Source organism: Convolutriloba macropyga, chromosome 1 (assembly GCF_964194025.1).
Source record: "Convolutriloba macropyga chromosome 1, txConMacr16.3, whole genome shotgun sequence".
NCBI lineage: Eukaryota > Metazoa > Xenacoelomorpha > Acoela > Convolutidae > Convolutriloba > Convolutriloba macropyga.
Window position 1 is genome coordinate 67570759 of NC_134468.1, and position 24115 is coordinate 67594873.

A 24115-nucleotide genomic window follows, 5' to 3' on the forward strand; every position below is an offset into this window, starting at 1 on the left:
GAATAGACTCTAAAACAGTACTAAATGGTTTCTGAAAAATTTGCTGATTCAGTATACTGAATTACTCTGAAAGTTAGGTACGGGTTTAAATTTAACTGCATAATTGTCCATTTGTGAAAAGCTGTTAACATTAGTTCATCTATATACTTCAGGATTCTCAAGACAGCAAGCTAACGTTGAAAGTGGACGCTTTTAACAAATACGGCGGACCGGAAATTTACACCTCAGACGAGGAAAAAATCCGGGAAAAACTGTTCAAGCAGAAAACGGGGCTTCTCCTTCGAGATTTCGATGAGCTGATTCCAATAATTGCCCTTGAAATTGCGGCTGAAGAAACCCAGAATGTCTCGCAGTTAGAGAATATTCAGAATTCTCTTTTTGGGGCTAATTTAGTGTCTCACAACAAACAAGATACTCAAAGAAGTACGGGCCGTCTAATGGATATGGACTTGTACAAAATGCCAAAAGAACCGGCTGCTTTTGCTGGAACTAAAAACAAAGTCATACCACCAATAGGACGACCAAAAGCAGCACCAGAATATGATCTCAACTCGCCCTCTAGTGGCGAAATACCAGGAGTCGCACATGCTCAGCATTTGATGAAAGCAAACCATTTGAAAATTGCAAAATTTGTTGGTCTTCGACCTATTAGCGCCGACGAGCCTTACAATTTGGAAATGGTTAGCAAGTCCCACCAAAAAGGAGAGCATTACTTAATGTCTAATTTTGGAATTTTGCGCGTTCATAATGACGGATTTGTGGAATCAATGTCCCTTGCGGAATTTCACAGAGAGGCTTTGATTTACAAAACTCTGCGGAAATTGAAATTTTTCCACCAATTTCAACTCCGTAAAAATTTTTTGCAATGGCGCCGTGGAGCGAACTTGAACAGAATGAGCAGTGTGAGGTTGTTTTTGGAAGATAGATTGCTGGTTTCCACACCTTCGTTCAATGTAGCGTTCTGCCACTTGCACAAACTGCTGATAGAGTTAGAAACAGTTGGGTTGGTGCCGATCGTTCAAAGAGCCGATTCTATCACTTTGGACGGTTAGTCGAATTTTTTTATTTGTTTGATTGTGATAGCAGAAACACTCCGTTATATATACGCGCAACTCACATCCAGTCCCCCATTACTTGCTCTGAATGAGGCCGGGGGATGTGGCAATTAGTACGTTTATGCTTTGGTTTCACAATTCAAAACAGCTTTTACAGAACTGTTGTCAGCGGAATGTAATAGCTTTTAATCACACAAATGGCTATTCCCAAAGCTAGAAACAGTGTTGGTCTATGATAATCAACGATTCATCGGAAATACTGCACTACAAACAAAAGTGTCAAAGTGAACGGTTTAAATTATTAACCACAAGCAAAACTTCTGTATAGAAAGCAGCACTGTCAAAACGAATGGAATAAAATTAAGAATAAAGAGATTGATTGCAGTACAAATAATTTTTGCTAATGATGAAATTATTCGATGAAAAACAGCGCCTATCTAAACAATTTAAACTCATTCAATTGTGAAGACTTATTGTCGGTATTAAACGTCATTATTACTAAAAGCTATCGGATTTTTTATTTCTTCTTTTTATAAATTCAAGAGAAATTATTAGAGTTTGTTTGATTTTTCTATTCCAGCGGCCTAGTTGCAAAACCAGGTTCAAAAATAAAACTTGTGGGCAACGACCATGTTCAGATATTAGTTATAAATATTTATACTATTTTAATGAGGCAATTCGTTGATGTTAAATTCCTCAAAAATGTGATCATGTCATGTTTTTGAGCCCTTTTTAAGATTGTTCTCGGTTGTCCATATGGGATAACGGTTTTTTATTAGTTTTGTTTTCAGCAGAGCATCGTTTTTAAGTCTAATTATATCACTTTGTGACATAAAAAGCAAATAAAACTGTAAATAAAACAACATGTAAATATATTTAGAGAGAAAACTAATTATGTGAACATAACAGATTTGTTGGCAGAAAGTTTTAAGCGTAGTTTCAAAAGTTAGGGATATCGTTTTGTCAGTAAAATAATATTTCGTCTTCAGGCATAACTTAGAACATCATTTTGATTAAAAAGCACCTACTTTTTGTCTTGAAAAATGATCTTCCAGAAATATTTTTTCGACATTTGGAATTTCTCTCATTATTTTGGCCACAAAAATATATTTTCAATGCAAAGTTTAAAATTATGATGACAAATGAAAAAGGTGTAAACTTTATTGTTTTTTTCGTTTTCTCAGCACAGGAAAACACTTTAAACCCCTTTCACTTGAAATGCAGAAAGAAAAGCTTCCTCAAAATCATATCACACTTTTTATACGTGTTAGCGCAAATTATGTTTATTTGCCGATATCTAGGTTGCACATAGCTTTTATGTTTTAGAGCGTCATAGAATAAAGTTCAAGGAAAAAATTCAGAATGGTAGACCCTGATCCGGTTATACTAGTGACAAGTTTTCTGGTAGCTTTTGTAAGTAAAATTATTTTAACGCTTTAGGCAAACATTTTTAATCCAAGTTTTGGGACCCAGCTGTTTGTAAAATTTCGGAAGTAGCTATTTATCAAAAGCAGCCTTTTCAAATTTGAAGGTTCAGAACGTCTTCCTCTTTTGCTTACAAAAATTAACCAAGAATTTTCTCACAAGAATAAGGCAACCAGTTATGGTTTTGAAGAAGCTTTTGTTCTCGTGTTCTGAATTTCAAGAGAGAGTGTGGTAAAACTGCTCTCCTCGGAAGAAAGAAGACAAATAAACCATTAAAATTAAACCACGTGTTTATTTCTCATCACAATTAAAAACTTTGTCTTGAAAATAAAATTTTGAGTTCAAATTAATTTTAGAAATTCTATCCAAATGTCTAGAGAAATTCACCAGATTTCCAACAAAAATGTCGAAAAAAGTATAAATATCCAATTTGACAACAAAAAATATGTGTTTTTATTGAAATTAAATCATAATGTATTAATGTTTAGACGAAGCTCGTCATATTTTGCATTTATCTGCTACTACTTTTCTTCTTTTAAAAAAGAGAACAATTTGAACTTCCAATTTGCAAAAGGCTACCTTTGGACGATTTTAGAACAAAGATTGTTTTGAATCGATATTTTTGCAGCAAGCTTTCTAAATTTTTGTTAAGCTTGTGCTTTAAAATGATCGATTGCAACTAGTGTTTGTTCTAAAATCATTCAAGAGTAGCTTTTTCCAACTTGAAGGTTTAAAATGTCCTCCTCTTATAAAAGGAATAAAAACGACTACTCTAGAATTCTTGAAAACAACTGAGTCCTAAAACATTGATTTACAACGTTTTCTAACAGGTTCGAATTAATTTTATCTACTAAAAGACCGGAAATTTTGTCACTAGAATAACGCAACCAGAGTCTACCATTCTGAAATACTTGATTGATATTAATTCTACGACATTTTGATACCAAGAAGCTACGTGCAGCATATTTTTTGACTGATAGAGATATTCTGCGCTAAATCACGAAAAAGAGGAGAGTTATGGTTTTGACTAAGCTTTTATTTTCGTGTTCTGCATTTCAAGAGAAAGTGCGACAAAACTGCTCACTTTTGCAGAAAAAAAGACAAATAAACCATTAAGTTTAAACCTCGTGTTTTTTTCTCATCACAATTAAAAACTTTGCGTTGAAAATAAAATTTTGAGTTCAAAATAATTTTAGAAAATCTATCCAAATTTCTAGAGAAATTCCCCAGATTTCCACCAAAAATTTTCACAAAAATTTATAAATATTTAATTTGACAACAAAAATTATGTGCTTTTTTTTAAATTAATGTATTAAGGTTTAGACGAAGCTCTTCATATTTTCAGAGAGTATTTTGTACCTGACAAAAATAATGTGCGCCCCTGCAGCGACGGAAATGTTTGTATATTTCATGAAACACGCAAAATTTCTCGCAAACAATCTTATTTTGTGAGAAAATAAGATTTTCTAAGATTTTCTGGAAAAATTAAGACAACAAAAGCCTTTTCTGGGAGTTGATTCAAGTTTCAAGTTAGTGCTCCTGCAATGTCGAAGATGGTCAACAACTTATAGCCAACAAAAAGGATACTTGAATGAACATCATAAAGTCAGCATCCGAATCCAATTGAACAAGGCAATTTTAAAGCAACTTTTATCGAAACGGAGACTTGTTTGGAACATAATTGACGCAGATGTTGCTGGAAACGTTTATGAAAACCATACAAGCCGTATCAAAATTCACTTGCTTTAACTGAACTTTTATTGGAGAACAACTTCGTTTGTAAAACGTTAGAAATTCTTCGTTTGTAAAAACTTTTTTGGTTTTCAAAAACGTTACAATTGTTCATATCGATTATTTACAGATTTCCTTGCTTCATTTACTATGTTAAATTGTTATGTTTTGAATGCATCCCAAAGAGTGCCACATTCATGATGAATTATTGTCCTCTTCCACAGATTCCATTTCTTCTTTTGTCTGCAAAACAATTTATGTCTGCAAAAAAATCCGCACTTTCTTCTACATTTTGCGGTCGTATGCTTTGCTCATGTCTCTTGTCGTGAATACATTCTCATATAACTGCTGTCTAAGAGACCTTTTAGATCATAATTTTTGAAAGCGATGGTTATCAGTTGTAATATTGTTGATTACAGAGTTCGAGGATGCGGTGCAGACGAAGGGAGTGTTTCTGCAGAAAGTGCTCAAGAAGTTTTACGATTACTCTTCGATCATTGCCAACACGACACGAGATAAAATCTTAGAGAGACTGGAGTTATGCGAGCAGAAGATTTCTAACAAGTCAGTCTAAATATAAATCTGTTACTTTAGTCAGTACCTCGACTGCGCTATGAAAAGATCATAATTCTCCAAAACTGTTTCTACAAAAAAACTTTAATCGATTAAAATAAATCTAGAATTTTACTCGACCTAAAATACCATGATGCAACTTTTCCTGGTCGAAAAACCGCAGAAGAAATTGGATTGGGCAATAGTATTTTCTTGAGAGTTTTTGTCACTAAGCGGGTCATTTTTGCGCGCAGTATTCAAATTTTCTAAAATTAACCTCGTCCCAATACAAATAGAAATTTTTAAGCGCTGTAAAAATGAAATATTTAAATTTATGCAAACACTGTAAGCAGCCAGAAGAACGAACGAGCACTTGTAGCGATCTTTTTGGTGTAATAGGATTTACAATTAATGTAGACTTTTATTAAAGCTGTGTATAAGCATCAATGAGATCAATTTGAAATAGTCATAACTAAACGGAAGAGGGACAGAGGTGGGATACTATAGCATGCACTATATTTCAACATACAACACTTTACAACAATCTGCTCTAAAGGGTCGAGGTGGTGTGATGTATTCCTTCAAAATCATTCATGGGTGGATATTGTTTTGTGTGTTGATTTAATCACTTCCTTTGTTGCAGGCCAAAACCGCACGTGAAAGCCAGTCTGTCTCAGCAGAAAGTGGTTTCAGAAGACAATCAGCGCAGACTTCTCTCGGCTAGGAAGGAAGCCCTCCAATTGGGCAACTTCGTCCAGTTGTTCGAGAGATACGTGGCCGAATGTCTTGTCGCGTTCACAAGGTCTGGGGTTCAAAAAGTTTTGGTCAATGAATGCTCGCTTATACATTATAATGTAGTGCAGAACCCTAATTGAAGTCCCTTGAATTGAGTTCGATTGATTCGTCAAAGCTATTCCATAAAACCTCTATCGATATACACATCAGGCGCTAATTAGCACTTTTCCACCAACCAGTGAAAATTTATTGATAGGACTTGTCGTCTGCTCATAGGGAATTCACAAAAAAATTAATGGAACCTAATTTTTAGGAAACAACATCGGCCGAAAACAAAGAATGTGGTACTTTTTAGTTTCCATAGTGATGAGCGGATTCAAATCTTTAGTTAACTTTTTTAAATCTGAAGCATCCAATTTTGAGCGCTCATTTTACAGGGTTACAGAATGAAACTATGTGAGATATCACTAGTTATGTATTGCAGCTTGGATATATCTCAGTCTCAGATTTCGAGGAACGTCCTTTTCGCTCTGATAATGAAATTAGTTGTTGCGGCATGAGTACGCTATTTACAAAAACAATTATGTACAAAATTGTGGACCAAAATAATATTTATTTGCGCGGAAATTATTTTGCTCGGAAATTAAATAGTTTTTGACTTATTAAACACCTTCGCTCGTTAGCAAATTTTTTATGTTGATAAAATTAGGCTTCTGAGAACAACAGTTCACTTCAAGCCGAAAATGATGAACAATAAAAAGTATAGAACTTTGCTCCTAAAGGTTTTTAGGTGAATTTAATTGTTGTAATTATTTTTTTTTTACAAATTGTTTAGACGTGAGTTGAAGACATTCACCAAAAAGATGCTTGAACTTTATTCACACAAAGATGACGTTGCTAAAGAGAAAGTGGGAATCAAACCCTATCTCTCAATCGACCTGACCTTTGATCTTGATTGCAAGCCCCAAGTTGAGCCCTCAATAGCCCAAGTCAGTACATGTATGACCGAATCAATAACAAGAGTTATCAGAGCTATCACTGAGATAACTTCGCCTTTCGGAGCAACTGTAAACCCGATTCTAGACCTTGCCAAAGGGGTCAAGTCCAGAAAGGGTCACGCAAACAAGGCCTTCACGGCAACAAGCAGCCAAATGGGAGGTTCGACAGCGACCAATTTGCATCGCCCAAGTGCCAGCTTGGACCGCGACTTGGACAACTTGTCTGTCATGTCGAGATCCCAGATGTCTGAAGCACTTCTTAATCTGTCCGTGGGTAAGATCTCTAGATATGGACTAAAAAAGTTTGTTGAATGATTTTAACAATATTCAACATTGAACGGAAACAAAGCGTTCTATAAGTATCGAGACAACTAAAATTACAATTTCAGATTCATGACCTATAGTGTGTAGCTGCTATACCAAGGCATTCTTTTGGATGAAGCAGTCTTTGTGCCTTGTGTTTTAGCTTCTAATTGCAAAAATAAAATTAAAAAATGTTGAGGATTTTTTCCGTTTAAGCCTCTTCCCCAGTACGTTAAGCACCCCACCCCCATTTACAGAGCACGTGCCCTTACATAGTAAATCATTATGTAAAAATATGGCACCTGCGTCTGGGGGGGTGCAAGTAATATGCGCCCACTAAACTGGGGGTACAAACGGAAAAGATCCAATAATGATTACAAGTTGTCCTATAAATCAACTGCAAGAGTTTGATTCTGGTAACATATCGCGCAAAAAATATAACTTATACTTGTTTGTTCAATGCATCTACTCCATTGTGATAACTTTATAATCCGTTGCAATAAATTGATAGCAACTTTTTATTCCGATCCCCCTTTTAGTGGGGGAGGATGTATATGACAAATTGGGTTTTTTCTTTTGTTCAGTCAATTTTGGCCGACCGATTTACTTATCGTAGAGAGTTGTGAGTGGTCACACTAGAAAGCACGTCAAGTGTAGAGTATAAAATTGAGTCATTTTCTGTTTAAAAAATTTGTCCTTCACGAGGAGTAATCGAGGCTTTAAAATTGTTGCAATTATTTCACCTTTTCAAAGTCTTTCTTTTCACATTTTTAGTTATTTTTGGCTCAATTAAATTATTACTTTCAAAACTTTGGTGTTTTATTAGCCGCAAAAAGAATGCCGGACTATTATTGGTCTCGTCGTGACTTTTTTGAAACTAAAACAGTTATGACTTGAATCGAGATTTTTTCTTATCGAACAATTTCGTTCACTGGCAGCTAATTGACTTCACTTTTCATTTCTTTTCTCATTGCAAATTTGCAAATTTGGCCCAATTTTTTTCCTTATGTTGTTTTACTGCTGAGTCTCATGCCTGACAAAGTCTAATTGATTTTTTAACAAGGTCTAAATGAACCTATAGGTTTTTTTAGTGAATAGTTCATAATTGATTACCTTGAAACTATTTGCTGAACTTTTGAGTTTTGACTATAATTGTTTTTTCTCTGTCGTTTTATCACATTATGGGTAATGAAAAATATCATCAACTGCAATAGTGCCATGAGTGAGCCTTATATATTATTTTAGTTCAAAGTTCAAAACTTTTATGACTGTTACAGTATTTTTTCCCAAAAAAATTAAGTAAAGTCTGATTTTTGACCGTTTTATCGATAGTTTTGTTTTCTTGCTCTTTAATTCCATCAACTAAACTGTTTATAGTCAAATATTGGGGCACATGCGAATCTAAATTATGTTTTCAATTAGTTTATGCCTTTCATTTACTTCTACGTTGACAGTTGTTTGAAGCTAATTGATTTCGTAAATTTTGGAAAAATTTCAGGATTTGACAATACTTGGTTTTTTGTTCCTGCGGTTGTTTCTTTTTCTTTGGTTTTTGTTGTTGATTTCTATTTTTGTGTTTAAGCAAAAACGGAATTATTGACAATCTGAGGGTAAATGCTGTTTTCTTAAAAGATTTTTAGTCTCAATAATAAAAAGGGCGTGACCAGCCATACGATGAAGCGTCACTCAAACAAGTGACAGATTTCAATGTATAGTTTATCTTACTGGCCAAAAAATGAATATTTTTGAGAAGTTTGGTTGAAATTTATGGATCTGCCTTCGGTTTTTTGTTATTCAGATTCAGTGGTGATAGTTTTGTTGCTTTCTTAATAAATCGAAAGGAGAATCGATTCTTGTTATTTTCCAGCAATAAATGGTTGGAAGTTGTTAACGCTTTGAATATATCATTTTGCCCACTAATTCTCCAAAACTTTCAACTGTTGTCAATCGTTCTGATAATTCTCCTTTTCTCATAATTCTTCTGTAATTCTCAGATTAGATTTATCAGTGAGTGAAGAGGTAATTTAATTGATTTTTGCAATCACCTATAAGTCTAAATTGAGAATTTGAATCCAATAAAAATCAATGGCAGGCTTGATGATAATGAATTTGTTACATGAAAGACTGTTTGCGATTTAGTTTCGACTGTTTTCGACTTAGTTGGAAAATGGGATAGAGTTTGATTCCCTGACCTCATTGTTTGTTGTTTGGTAAAATTAATTGCCAACTCGATAAAATTGTTTTGACAATATTGCATTAGAAATGATGTCAAGTCTGACGTCTTTTGTTTTTTTAATAGGTGAAAAAAAAAGAAGTTATAGACTAACCCTTTTTTGTATACACGTCTTTTTTTAAGAATCTATCAAAAATCAATTTTTTTTAAATGAACATTTCTTTTTCTTCTCCTTCAATTGTTAGACAATTAAGACAAGAATTTTGATGAGCAGGGGCGGAACGTTATGCGCCAATTCCAATCAGCGAGTCTCCAAGTATTTTTTCTAGCGCTATCCGCTTTGTTCTTTTCATGAGTAATTCAGCTTTGTTCTTTTCATGAGTAAGTCAAACAATTATACTGGAAAATTGGAATTTTTAAACTCAAAGCATTGATTTTTTGTTTCCAGTTCTCTTCCATTTTATTTTTTTTACTGCGTGTTTAATGAGATTTCATATTAAATAGCTCTGTAGAAAACTGCTGGGGTCTGGATTATAAGAAAACACCTAGTTGAGGAACTTTTCAAGATTAACATTGTCTTGCAAGATCTTGAAAGCTTAACATCCTTTTTGAAAGATTAACCCAGTTTCGACCAGGGCGGATACAAAAATGTACAAACTAGGGACAAACGCACTAACGCAGCGGGATGATATTCGATAAGCACATTCACCTTTTAGTTGAAAATAAATGATTATTTTGAGCCGTGTTGTACAAATGAGATTATTTACAGTTATTTTTAACAGTTTCATCAATTTTCAAAACAATCGCATTTACTGTAAACTACAGAACTAAATTCCTTTTTTTGATTTTTAAAGGTTTTCATCAAAATACTCTTGGATATTACAAGCAGCTCCAATTTTCAATATCGATAGCGTTCCGCCATACACATAAAACGAAACTGGTCACATCAAAGACAGACAACCCACACTTCACAATGTCGCATGTTTCAGGCTCTGGTTTGGAGATAGTTGCTGACGGATTTATCGGCCAGTTTGACATTCTAACCAAAACCGACTTGCAGGATAAACTAGAGCGTGATGAAATTGTGCAAGGCATCTTGAGTGACGTCACAAAGATCTGGGAAGAATCGTCCAGGGCAGTCCTGGAGTATTGTGAAGACACGCGTTGGATGGTTCCTATATGTGAGTTCATAAGAAGTGTTGATGGTCAGAGCATGGAACAGATTATGTCCAGAGAGTTGCCAGAGATACAGCAGATGCTTAATCAGGTAAAAAGCTTCATTATAGATTTAAGACAAAAGTTATCGCTGATCAGACTCAATAAAGACCACTGTCCCATTTTTCGTGCGACCTTGACCAATAGACTATATCCAGACTATTGCCCAAAACATATATTCAGGACATTTTGACCAGACTGTATCCAGACCATTGTCATGTGCGTTCGAATCGATGTTTAGACCCTCTAATTTCAGATCAAATTTCCCCGTATGCGCTAAACGATGGTTTGATCAGAGTTCATTATGATCTTGATCTTCAAACTGGACAGTAGTCTGTAAATTTTAAAGAAAAGCTGAGTAACCAAAAAGATAGCCAAACTTTTGGGAACAAATCTGTCGGAAAGTTGGCAGTCGTTAATGAAAAAGATTGGCAGTCGTTACTGGAATTAAAAAGGTTTTTTTTTAATTTCGCTTTTTAGAGCGAGTTATCGTGGTTTAAATTTTTGTGAATATTAGACCAATTTGCGTTATTTTTATTCACATATTCCGGAATTTTTAGTTAAAATTTTGTCAATTTTGCTAATATATTTAAAAATTTTTTAATAATAGTAACAAATCTTTTGCTCGATTTTTCGTTGAATCTGCAGAAACTTGTTAGTTTTAATAACAATAGTGCTATTGGTTTTGCCTAAATACAAATAAAAGGGTTGCTGACTATTTTGATCCAATAGTTTAGCTTAAAAATTGATGATTTTTCAAAATTCAGCCTTTATTTAATCAAAAATGGAATCCAATGTTTCGTATTGTCGAACTATCGCCGTATTAACAGCTCACATGGCGTTTGTAGAAAACGCATGTGTACATACAGTATGATTGAGTGAAAAGCGTATGATTATAAAGACTTTAAATCCGTTTTCTTACAAAAAAAATCATCGAAAGTTTTGGAATTCGCGTAAACGTCTTTCTCTATTGCAGTGCTATCAAACATTCTGGATAATGGCAGGTCTCAATGGATTCCGTTTGAGACAAACAAATAGGATTATAGGACTTCAGTACATTGCCAATAGTATTGATGACCTTGAACTTTTTGATTTTGAAAATTTTGATCAACCTCTTGAACTCTGCTCTCTTCTTTTTTTGACAACTTGTATCTTATCTTAGTATTGACCTCTACCATCAGGTTCAAGTGATCGCTTATATTTATAGAGGCTTCAACAATGTTTTGCAGCATTGTTTGTGGGGTTTAAGATCCGTTAATTTGTTGCCTTAAGACCTAGTCTGCGCTAATTCGAGGTACCATTGGCCTCCCATGAAGTTGAATGTTTTTTCTGCTTTACTAAAACTGAAAATATAATTTATAAATTTTTCTGAAAACGTTTCTCTTGAAGAACATAATTTTTTTGAGTTTTGGCGGTTTTTTAAAATCTCCTTTCTGACAATTTGCTACATAGTCTCTCAGGTAAACACAGCTCACAATTTCTTTCTAGAGAAAACTTTTCATCAATTTCCTAATTGTTGTTTATTCGTGGTGTTGTAGTTCCGTTATTTTGGTTTTTTGGTAGACCTTTTGTGACCTGATTAACTGGTCAAACTTTTTCGTTACATATTTGCACAGTTGTGTGTTATTTTTGTTTTCATGTTATAATACAACATTGATGACGTCTTCCATTATCTTTTATGATCAGAGCAATTAATCATTTTTAATGGCTTTAATGAATATTTCATGGTTTTAGCAACTTCGACAACATTTTCTCCCGACTTTCAACTGAATATTTGATTTTTAGATTATCCATTGTAGTCTTATGACAATGTCCGGACATTGAGAGATCTCAATGGCTCCCTCTTTGGACGTATAAAAGAGCCTATTCAGGGTTTTCAGCTAATTGTGTTTTACTAAGAAATTGCTTTCGAAAATATATATTTATTTTTAAATTTCGATCACTTAATCTTCTTCTGTCTACTTGTCATCTAGTGTCAGTAAGGACCGGTCCCACATGTTATCAGGAGACATACAAGTGCTTTAATTGATTCTAATTAAACTTTAAATGAAATTTTAATTGATACTAGTTAGACTTTTTCTGGTATTATCTGCTGCCATTTGAGTTTTATGAGCGCCTGTATAAAAATAGATATTAATTTTCGATCGCCATTGCTAGTTACATTTGTGAATTGATTCCACTGTTTGTCTTTTCTCCTATTCTTATCAATGTCAAATTTTATTGGTTCTCCAATATTGCATTCTGTATTTAATATTTTCTCGCTAATGAATGCTCCCAACGGCTCCGATAGAATGCAAAACTCTCTATCTAGTATGTGTAGTTGAAAGCTGATGGTTGACTTCACCTGTTTTGTTCTTGTACTTCATGACTTGTCACAAATTTAATTAGGATAGGTCACATCTGCTTTTAGGTGGAGTACAATTTGATCTTTGAGTTTACGTATTAACGGATTTTTTTTTTACTTTACTATTGAATTTTAATTTATAGACAAGTTTCGAGTTAGGCGGGAATTGACGTTTTGTTGTTTTTTGGCTTTTCTTGTCTCGTAGTTTTATTAATAGCAGTTATCATCGCCTCTCCGATGCGACAGTAAATAACTGTTTTATGGGTTTGCACTTAAGACAAATTACTCATTATTTTGGAAGTGTGCATTTTTGAGAGCTTTCTTTCTGTTTTTCATTTTGTAGACAATTAAGTCAAAAAGTTGAGAACAATAAGCGCAAACGCGCATTAGCGAGCCTCCTTTTCTAAAATCTATTTTTCTTTAAAAAGTTTTTTCAGATTTATGGTTCGGATTGAAGGCGAAAACTTTGCATAGTTTTTAGAAGTGGTGCCCCCTATTGAGCGGGAAACAAATTCACCCAGCCAAGCCAAGTACAAAGTGGTATCTTTTGCGATGATGTATGGAGAATTGTTTGAACGTTTTCATGATGTCGTTTTTTTCTAATTGGTGTATATCAGTAATTTTTGTTAGCACTAATTGATAATTTTTTTAATTTTGTATATAAATTAACTAATTAACCAGATTAAATGCCTTTTTCTCCAGCTAGTCGTTTTCTCCTGTTGTTGTAAACATAGCAACTTTTCCGGTTTGAGATTCCATTCCTTAATATGCTTATTATCAGAGGTTTCATGTTTTGTTTCAGTGGGTCCACAAAAATTTTCGAAATTTCTCTTATACCACTATCATTATTAAGGCACCGCACAGTTGCAGTTTTACTTTTTGAACTTTTTTGTGGAAAATTCTGAATTTAAAACTCATAGATTTTAACAATCCTAATGTCGTAAAAATTTATCTTTTGCTATATATAACTGCCAAAGCACTGATATTCGGACAACTATTCAAGCTTTGATTTTGAGAAATGAGAAACTCGATTTTATTGCTCAGAATGTTAGTACTTTCTCTGTAAGTTTCTCTAGAAACAAATTTGTCGAATTAGAGCAACCGTCTTCTAAGTAAGTCTTATATCATATCTTGCACAGCAAATGCAAAATCTGTCAAGTTTTAATCCAAAACATCGTCAACATTTTCAACAATGGTTGTAAAACTTTTGAATATTTGGCAGGACATTTTTTATAAGTGCAGCAGAGTCTAAAAGACTTCTTGTACCGTTCTATCGCACCAATGGCCTATAATGTGAAAAGAAAACTGAGATCGTTGACACATAACAAAATAGCAGTTTTACATTCTTTTTTTCAGAATGGCTGTTATATAGCAGCACATTGACATGAACAACAGCTGATGCATATCTCATTTGTTAATCTCGTACTGAATCTTTTTGGATTGTATTGTCATTAAGAATTGTTTCTGTGTAAGTGATATAGTTCCTATGTTTGATATGACTGTGCAGACCAAATCGTGGATCGAACAACTGGAGACGACGATGGATCTGGAGTGGACATCACAGAATCTCCTGGTTAAGATCAAGCAGGACTGCGTCCATGTACTCATGGTTCCGAGACTAAACCAATTCATAGAACAGGTATCAAAGGGCACATTGGATTGGGAGGGCAAAATTTGCTTCAATAAGTAATTGAAAAAAAATGTGGCTCTCACGAAATTTATTCGACCCCAAGTTTGTTGTGATATTGACTTCGATCGGTCAGGATTGATTTTGAGTATTTCAATGCTGAACCAGAGTTTTTCAATTCTAACTTGTAAAACCAGTACTGAAGCACTATATTTAATTCGAAAAATTCGACATTATGCCCAGAGAAAGAAAACAACTTTTCAGAATGTTCAGCCTTTTTCCAGCGTAGAATCAGTGTGAAGTGGAAACTTTGAAATTTTCAATAATAATGAACTCCTTACACATGTCAAAAACATGATGGCGCCAGTTCATTAGTTAAAACAACGCTCATAATAAGCTGGATGTGGCACACTGAATACTGAAAACGGCGGGGGGAGGGGGGTTCAGGTGCGTGCGGGTTTCGTTTGACAGCCTTTTGGGTGTACCTGAACTTACCTTACCTTAAATTTACCTGAAAATTATCTGAAAATTTAAGGGGGCACAACCTGAACTTTTAACTGAGCATACCTTAAATTTACCTGAAAAACACACCTGAACAGTTAAAGTAAAATTACAGGAATGTACCTTAAAAACTTGCAAAAATTACATTAAAATCTAACGTAAAAATTCCTGAAAAAATACCTGAAATTCACCTGAAAAATACTTTAATTTTAACCTGAATTTTTAAGGTAAATAATTTTAGTTAGGGTAAATTTACCTTAAATTTTAAGGTGTTTTTAAGCAGGTAAGTTAAGGTTTGTTCAGGTAAAAGTTCAGGTGGTGCCCCCTTAATTTTTCATGTAAATTTAAGGTAAAAACTAACGAAATTAAGGTAAATTTTGGGTGAGTGGACATGGTCAATCAGCAGATGAATTTACGTTCACCCAGGTTACTCAGCAGTCAATAGGTTCATAAAGATTCGTAAGACAAAGTGGTGCCATCCTACTTTTGAAATTCGGTAAAAAAATGCTTGTTTTTGTCTGTTTTCAAAATAGGTTTCTAAGCGTGAAAAAGTCACTTGGAAGCGAAAATGCAAAAGCGCATAAACAGTCAAGCAAAAATTTTGCATAAAAGATACGCACGTTTACAATAATTTCTTCAAACTTTGTTTGAGAAAAATTGAATACTCTGGTTGTCAGCCCTGGTGAGTTCTACCAATTTTGACCGAGCAATGGTCAAAGACATGCATATAGGTAAAGCGTAAGTCAATTGATAGGCGACTTATGCCGACCTGCTTTTAATAAAAAATAGTTTCTCAACATGGGCTTATAGTCGCGGCAGGGTACTTTAACCCGAATTTAACAAGCACACGTAACTCATGCAAATTTTCTCCCTAAAAGTGCACTGGGTGCTGAAGACATCCGCATAGTCATTACTTTCATTGAATATCGTTCCGTGTTGAGGTGTCCACTGAATTGTCCGCGATTGCAAAGGGTACGTGTAGTGAGCTGATTGGTCAAGCCTCTCTCATTACAGAGTTCTTCAGCATGCCCTCCTCTGACATGGGAGTAGCTGTATTTGCAGGCTATCTCAGGTACACAATTATTCTTTGTAATAAAAAAGTCTCATTACCATCACTCCAAATTAAAGGTGAAATTAAGAGTATTTTCCAATTAAATGGCGGAAATAACAGTGGAATTTAGTCACATCACTGTGAAAAACTCCTCGATGGGATTTGAATCCTGTTATATGGATATGTACTCACACTTTGTTTTCGTACAATTAATTTCCCGACTATTTAGAATAAAATTGGTTCCATTATTCCGAAAAAATAGAACAAGGACTTTCCCTAAATTTTTTATCAAATTCTGTACACGTGTTAATTTCGAAAATGGTTAGGAAACACGATAACTTTATTGTCCATAATTTCTCAGGTTTTTGCTGATCACTTTCATCACTTTTACTTGTTTTCAGTTTTCTTGTTTTTACAGTGAAGTGAATCATGCCAAACTGCAGTTGAATGAAGCAAAACCTAAATTAGATCACGCCAACTCATGTCTGAACACAATCAAAGCCTGTGTCAGGGCTCTGGCAGAAGAGGAGGTGGGGGCCATGAAGGACGCTGAACTTAAACTGCAAATCGCTCAACAGCATCAGGTGCGTAAGAGCATAGAGCAAAGTATCCCCCCCCCCCAGCTTAGTAGGACTATTTGTTTTATGATCCCCAGGCGCACGTGCATTATTTTTACATAATAACGTGCTATATAACAACACATAATTTGTAATTGGGGGTCAGAAAATACACGGTGGGGGGGGGGGGGGGGGAGAGAATAGATCTGATAGAAGAAGAATCTGTAAGAAGTGTTTTGCATCCACTTCGAACTGTCTGTAGTCATTGGCCAATAATTGGATTCAGTCTCACAAGTGTCAAAAATGACCTGATCACTGTTCTGAATCAGTAATGATATTAGATTTGTAATAAGACTTGCCCAGTACAATAAGTCTCGGCCTAAACCTGGTTCATATTTACTTGGCAAATAGGAAGTTAATTTCTCCTATCACCTACTGAATTAAGGGATTGATTTTTTCACATTTAGTATGTTTCAGTTCATTTTTTTGGATTTTGGTTTTTAGAAATTTAATTACTATTATTTAAAAATGATAACAAGATAACAAGGTCCCGATAACAAGAGATTCTCAGAGATTTGATCAACAATGCTGAGATAGATAGATGTTGTTGGTGGCTTTCAGCTAAACGCGGCTGAGTTTGTGAGGAAGAAACGACTTGAGATGGAGGTGATGGTGAGAGACGAGTTCCAGAAGAAACAGGAGGAGGTACACGAACTACTCAAACAGTCACAAACAGGTGAGTGCAAGACTACTTAACAAACTCCACAAACCTTACTGAAATATTGTTACCACCTTAAGTTGGGGTGAGGGGTGTCTTCGTCACTCCTCCTATTTAGATCAATAAATTGGTAAAAGTTTGGAAGGATTGAGACTACACTCAAAAACCATGGAACCTCAAAACTCAAAAACCTGCATTTATTAATCACAAATACTATACTAAAAACACCCTAGAAGTTACCGATAATCTAGTTAAATTTGATTCATAGCTAAATAAACGTGACCAAACCTTTTGAAACCGCATTTGTATGACATTCTTCATGTATTGATGATGATGTTTAAGTGGTACTTAGCACCTCAATTGAATTTCAGAACAATTCACTCAATTGATGGAAAACGAAGAGGGTGAATTGGCACAGGCGACAGCAAATGTGAAACAATTGGACTCCATTAGAGACAAGTGTCTCTACGCTGTCAAGTTGGGAGTGGCCGAAGCCAAGTACCTCGAGGTGCTCATGCATTATATCAACTGAGCATAGTTTCTTTTTTAGTCGTTCGTAAACACTACTATTTGCATAATTTCGTGAATATCCGACTTGTATGCTTTGATCATTGACCGAAGCTGCCAATTCTAGATGACAGTTATATTTACTGACCACTTGAGTTTTAGTATAGCACCCGGATCATAGTACCAGAGTAAATCAGCAATGAATAATGAAATCTGAATTCTGTATTTTTATAATTGCCATAGTCTGATCATGTCACTTTTTGCTATGTCAAGACAAAAAATCAGACTAAAAAATTTGCATCTCTTAAAAGTCTCTGAACAGCCGAAAAGACCTATTTTATCATGCGCAGTGCAATTTTTCATTTTGTAAAAAGCCTTATCAGCGAATCTCACAGACTGAGAAAAAAAGGACAGAGAAAAGATCAGCCGATTCTTACGGATCTGGAAAAAACTTGGAAAAAAAGGGCAAGGAAAAAGTGAATTGTACAAATGAATTCACTCCAAAATGATCTGGAAATAAAAAATTACACTTAAATTTGCAGTTTCAGAATTTTCTTTGTTTAACATTCTTTGCGAGATATCTTGTGGAGTACTGTCCGGATCACGCTCTAACACACTTTTGGCAAGTTCCAGCAAACTTTTCTGAATCACGGCGACATACTCCAGAGATTTGACGACCATCAGTGGCTACTGTGACGATGTCACACCTTCCACAGGTCAGAGATTTGAAGGGATCACGAACACATAAAACATCCTGGAGAGACGGGCCAAGTTGCGTCCAGTTGTCAGAACACGTCCAGTAGTGTCAAAACACGTTCCTTTCTCCTGAAGTAAAGAGCGTAGCGTGACAGAGAACAAGATAAAATGGATGATATCATGGCCAGACCCACTTGGGGGCTCCAGACCGGTATTGGCCAGACCGAGCTTGGCCACCTTGGCCAGACCAAACGTAAACCGACTAACGTCGGAAGAATAGCTCTCGAACGACTAGTGGGAGCTCTAATCACTTGCAGCCTGCTTCATTCGGGGGGATCCCGTCAAATTTCGAACCTTCCGAAGGTATAGACACATCACAGCAGTTGCCGGAAGTCGCAAAACCTCTGGATACAGTCGCTAGGCTTGCGAAAAGTTACAGAGCGTACTGCCGGAGTTTATATATGCGGAGGCGAGGTTTCATGACTACCTGAAATAAAAGACAAGTTGAAATTCTGAAACTGGCTGTAGACTGGTTGTAGACTGGTTGTCGACTGGTTTTTAACTGGTGTTGGACTGCGCGAGCACTGTTATTTGTTGATTTAACCCTGGATTTCCACGCGTTACCCACGCCGAAATGATTGATCATGTGTGAGTTGCTCGAAAATTCAAAGCGATTTTCAAAAATTTCTACCGGTTTTCTCATGATCAGTGAAAACTTGCAAAAACGGAATGTGCATTAAAAAATCATGAAAAAAGACAATGGCCTTATTCTGCAAAGTCATACACTAAAAGATACTATTGAGATAGCATGATAAAGGCACTGATTTGACGATTTACTATTGGGATATGATGAATCAGTACTGATTTACTATGAGACTATAGTCCGGGCAACTAAAACAGATTTTCATATTCGCGGTGAAGTTTATGCCATCCGTTTCTGGCATTATTAAAATAGACCCAGCGGTCGTCTGTTTAAGAAATAATTTGATTCTCAATTATAAATGCTAACCCTAGTCGTTACAAATGCAACCGTGATGTCTACTTTTTCATTCATCCAGACTTATTATCAGACCATTTTCAGACAACAAAAATTCTTCCAGACCATTTATAAAAGGTCAGTGGTTACTCCCTACCCCAGACAACCTGTTGTCTGGACATAAAACTGGGACCTCGACTCTGGAATTAAACCTTCAGTTCTTTTCTAACTATCATGACGGGTTTTCGAATTTGATAAATTTGGTAATTTTACATATAATTTTTCACTACAGATCATAAGAGGCGGAGATGCGCCCAATAGCAGCAGAAGTATAGCCAGTACCCCCAAGTCCCAGCCCATTCTTTCCCACCAGAACAGCATCCAGAGCAGTGTGGGTGGACGTGGAGGGAACATTGGTGGAGTAAATGGAAACCTGTTGGATGCAGGGGTTCTGTGGGACATGTACAAGCAGGTGGAGGCTAGAAGGGATCTGTGGAAGTTCCTCCAAGTGGCTGATTCAATGACTCTAGAGTGGAAACACTTCCAGTTCAGACTCCTCAAGACACACAAGGTTGATTTTAATCAACTCCTATAAAACTTCAAACTTTTTTAACCTCTAAAAGGAGCTGAAAATAAATTGACAAGTCACTGCTACTAATTCTACAATTCTAAAGAGAGTACTGGGGGCTCCATCCAATTTAATACCACATGGTCATCGTGGTTGACTTCTGTCGTTATTTGGACGATATTTCAGGACTCTTTTCACTATTAGGAACATAATATATGCGCTTTTTGAAAATACGTAGCATTGGTCAACCAAGTAATCACCTGGCAAGTTACTTGGGTATCACTTTTTCTCATCAACTGGCAAACATTTTATCCAAAACACTTGTTATAAGAAATCAAAACAACTTTTTTATTGATTTCTCTTTTCAGCGAAAACAAAGAAGATTTTCTTGTGTTAAAATACTTTTAATGCTTCAGGTGAGAACGAAACTGACGCAATGGTCAGAAGCGATCAAGGACTTGAAAGATTACCTCCCGGAAAACGATCAGATCTTGTTAGCAATGCTATCCAAAATAGACTACATGAAAGATCTTTTGCCTGTCATAGAGTTCATTCAAGAAGCCTGCAACGACAGAAAAACATGGCGACAAGCGGTGCAAAAAGCGACCAAGAAGGATGAAGTAATAGACTTGAAAACTTTAAATGAACTAATTCAGTATGATCTAACAGGCGCCAATCTCAATCTTTTACAGACCACGTGAATTTCATTTTCTATATTAAAAGTTAGAATTCTTCAGGAATCTGTTTTTATACGAGAACAGTTTCACTTAGAATCCTGAAAATTCTTTAGCATGTGAGACTTTACATCTCAAAACTTCCCGATATTTGAAAATTAATTCATCCAAGCGAACAGAAAAAAATCAGACAGCTTGGATAAAACAGGCAATTGTTTTACTTCACAACAATGCATTAAAACAATCGTACAATTTAAATACCCGATAATTTTTTAGAACACTAACGTTAGAAGGAAAGCACTCGTACACGATTAGACACCCTGAATACAAGCAACTCAATCTCATTTCTCAACACAACACATTGTATGTTTTTGTAAGGTTAAATGTAATAAACAACCCACATCGGGCGCATTGCTCTAAAACGACCGGAAAGCGGTCCGGTAGTACTGAGCTGGGGTTCAGAGATTCGAGGATTGAGAGGGAGTCGACTGATTGGGGGGGGGGGGGTTACGGTTGGGATTGGGGGTAAATGGGGGCAGGGAGCGGGTGTGAGTAGGGAGGGAGGTCAAACTATCAATACTAAGAACAGCCCTTCGCGCCATAAAATTGGCGCAAAAAACCGTATAAAAAGACCACAGGAGTAATATAATTGCTACAAACTATTTTTTGAGAGCAATTAAAAATACAAATATTAATCTTGTTAGGGGCTCTCAAACGAAGTTTGTAGCAATTAAATTAGTCCTGTGGATTTTTATTTACCCTCCCCCACTCAGCCTCCTCCACCTGGCGGTTTGGACCCCCTTCTCGTCCAGCCCTCCCAGACCTACCCTCTAATCTGTTGACCCCTTTAACGATGCTTGCATCTCTGAGTTCCCTCTGTTTACTACCGAAACCAACCATTTGCAGGTCGTTTGAGAGCAAATTACCCGACGTTAGTCGGTAATAATTTAATAATTTGTTTTTGGATTTCCAGAGACAAATTAAGTGGACAGATCAATACCTACTGATCTCATCAATGAATTAAACTATAGCATATGAGCATTGCTACTGTACAAGAAGAGTGAAATCCAAATAAAATCTTAAGATTACATTCTGCGTTCTTCCAATGGACAGATAAATAAAGTTGAAAATGTAGATTTATTTCTTGAAACAAAAACAAATAAAAAACAAAATGAAATAGATGCTTATGATAGATGCCTGCGAAGTCCGTATACATACCCTTTCTTTTCTGGAGATGCTTGGCATTCTCTTGGGAACGAAACCACTTCAAGATGCACTTCTCATTTATTTAACGAATTTCACTGCTGATTAATTTTTGTCGCACACACATAATATACGGATCTCTTTTCTGTTTTTGTTCACAGAAGACAGATTATTTTGTAAATTTGTTTTTGAAAACTAAATGATTTCAAAATGTTTCGTTCTTCACCAGCTGAAACCAGTTGTCAAAAAAATGTCGTCGATAAAAAATGAAAAAGAAATGGACCAAGTACTGTCCCTTGAGGTAGACCTCGTTCTGCATTTCCATCGGAATGAGTGTTGCTTACTAAAAATTTTTGTCTGCTCTGAGATACAAAACTGTTAGCCAAATTGAAACTGCTCTCAATAATTAGGCTTTATGATTGATAGAATCAAAAACTTAGATCAACCAAGAAAAACAGCAGCCACAGAACTTTTTCTCAATTTGATTTCTCACAAACTTTTTATTGCAAGCACAAAAGCATCAACTGCTGAGAGTTTTTTAGTAAAACAGCTGTGTTTGGCTAATAATTCTATTAGAAAATAAAAAATTCGTTTTATCATGGTAATGATGGCCTCAAATATTCTAGACAAGCATAATGATTTTGGTATGGACGATAGTTATCAGGCTCGTAAAAGCCCAACTTTTTAAAAAATTGGACTATGTTTTCACAATGTTTGCAAAAAAATTCTTAAAAAGAACACAGGACTAATAGAATTGCTGAAAAATTTGTTTGAGAGCAATTAAAAATACAAATATTTATCTTGGTAGGTGCTCTCAAACGAAGTTTGTAGCAATTGAATTTGTCCAGTGGTTTTTCAATTTACCGAATTTTCGTCTGAGTCATTTGACTTTTCCTCCGCAAAAACTGGATAAACAGATAACGCTCGCAGGGCATTTATTCTTTTAGTCTTACGCCTAACAAGTATTCAAGAAGGCAGTTCACCAAAACTGTTTTGCAATTCCATGGTGTGAAGGACTGTTTTTTTCTTTGGAGTTTGACCTCACCCACCAACCCCCCCCCTCCACTCATCCTTCTCCACCTCGCGATTTGGACCCCCTCTCCTACAGCCCTCCCAGACCTACCCTCTAATCAGTTGAACCCTTTCACAATGCTTGCATCTCTGAGTCCCATCTGTTTACTACCGAAGCCAACCGGTCAAAAATGTTTTGAGAGCAATTAAGCTGACGTTAGTAGGTTATATTTTGATAACTTGTTTTTGAAATTCCAGCGACAAATTAAGTGCACAGATCAAAACCTACTGATCTCATTATTAATTTCAACTATTGCATACGAGCCTGCTGCGGTACAAGAAGAGTGAAATACAAACAAAATCTTAAGATTAAATTCTGCGTTCTTCCAATGGACAAATTAATAAAGATGAAAAGGTAGATTTATTTCATGAAACAAAAACAAACAAAAAAACACAAAATATGATAGATGCTAATGATAGATGGCTGTTAGTGCTCAGAATAGTTAGGCTTTCTGCTTGAAAGAATTGAAAACTTTTGATCAATCAAGAAAAACAGCAGCCAAAAGACTTTTTGCCAATTTGATTTCTCACAAACCTTTTATTGTATGCACAAGAGCATCCATTGTTGAACGCTTTTAAAAAAACTGCTCTGTGTTTGGCTAATAATTCCATTACAATTTTAAAAAAACTTTCTGATAGTTAATGCTGCCTCAAACACTCTAGACAAGCATAATGTTTTTGGTATGGACGATAGTTACCAGGTTCGTAAAAGCCCAACTTTTAAAATATTGTAAAATGTTTGCATAAAAATTGCATAAAAAGACCACAGGACTAATAGAATTGCAGCAAACTTCGTTTGAGAGCAATTAAAGAAAACAAATATTAATCTTGGTAGGTGCTCTCAAACGAAGTTTGTAGCAAATAAATTTGTCCTGTGGTTTTTCAATTTACCGACTTTTCGTCTGAGTCATATGACTTTTCTTCCGCAAAAACTGGATAAACAGGTAACGCTCGCAGGGCATTAATTCTTTTAGTCTTACGCCTAACAAGTATCCAAGAAGGCAGTTCACCAAAACTGTTTTGCAATTCCATGGTGTGAAGGACTGTTCTTATTCTTTAGAGTTTGACCCTACCCACCACCCCCCACTCCACTCACCCTTCTCCATCTGGCAATTTGAACCCCCTCTCGTACAGCCCTCCCAGAACTACCCTCTAATCAGTTGAACCCTTTCGCAATGCTTGCATCTCTGAGTCCCATCTGTTTACTACCGAAGCCAACCGGTCAAAGATGGTTTGAGAGCAATTAAGCTGACGTTAGTAGGTTATATTTTGATAACTTGTTTTTGAAATTCCAGCGACAAACTAAGTGCACAGATCAAAACCTACTGATCTCATTATTAAGTTCAACTATTGCATACGAGCCTGCTGCGGTACACGAAGAGTGAAATACAAACATAATCTTAAGATTAAATTCTGCGTTCTTCTAATGGACAAA

The 24115-nt window shown here is 35.7% G+C and overlaps 1 protein-coding gene across 1 annotated transcript in view; it reads left to right on the forward strand.

Annotated features, from left to right (window-relative positions):
* The window catches only part of LOC142341841 (dynein heavy chain domain-containing protein 1-like), a 37810-nt gene extending 17338 nt beyond the window's left edge, over positions 1-20472 (forward strand). Inside the window, exons 3-14 of the mRNA XM_075393105.1 lie at positions 153-1047; positions 4631-4775; positions 5407-5565; positions 6334-6770; positions 9962-10239; positions 14039-14170; positions 15601-15731; positions 16129-16294; positions 16889-17003; positions 17357-17493; positions 19457-19735; positions 20149-20472. Coding sequence (XP_075249220.1) covers positions 153-1047; positions 4631-4775; positions 5407-5565; positions 6334-6770; positions 9962-10239; positions 14039-14170; positions 15601-15731; positions 16129-16294; positions 16889-17003; positions 17357-17493; positions 19457-19735; positions 20149-20433 — 3159 coding nt within the window. The 3' untranslated portion in view covers positions 20434-20472. The remainder of the gene's footprint in view (positions 1-152; positions 1048-4630; positions 4776-5406; positions 5566-6333; positions 6771-9961; positions 10240-14038; positions 14171-15600; positions 15732-16128; positions 16295-16888; positions 17004-17356; positions 17494-19456; positions 19736-20148) is intronic.
* The last annotated feature ends 3643 nt before the right edge of the window (positions 20473-24115 follow it).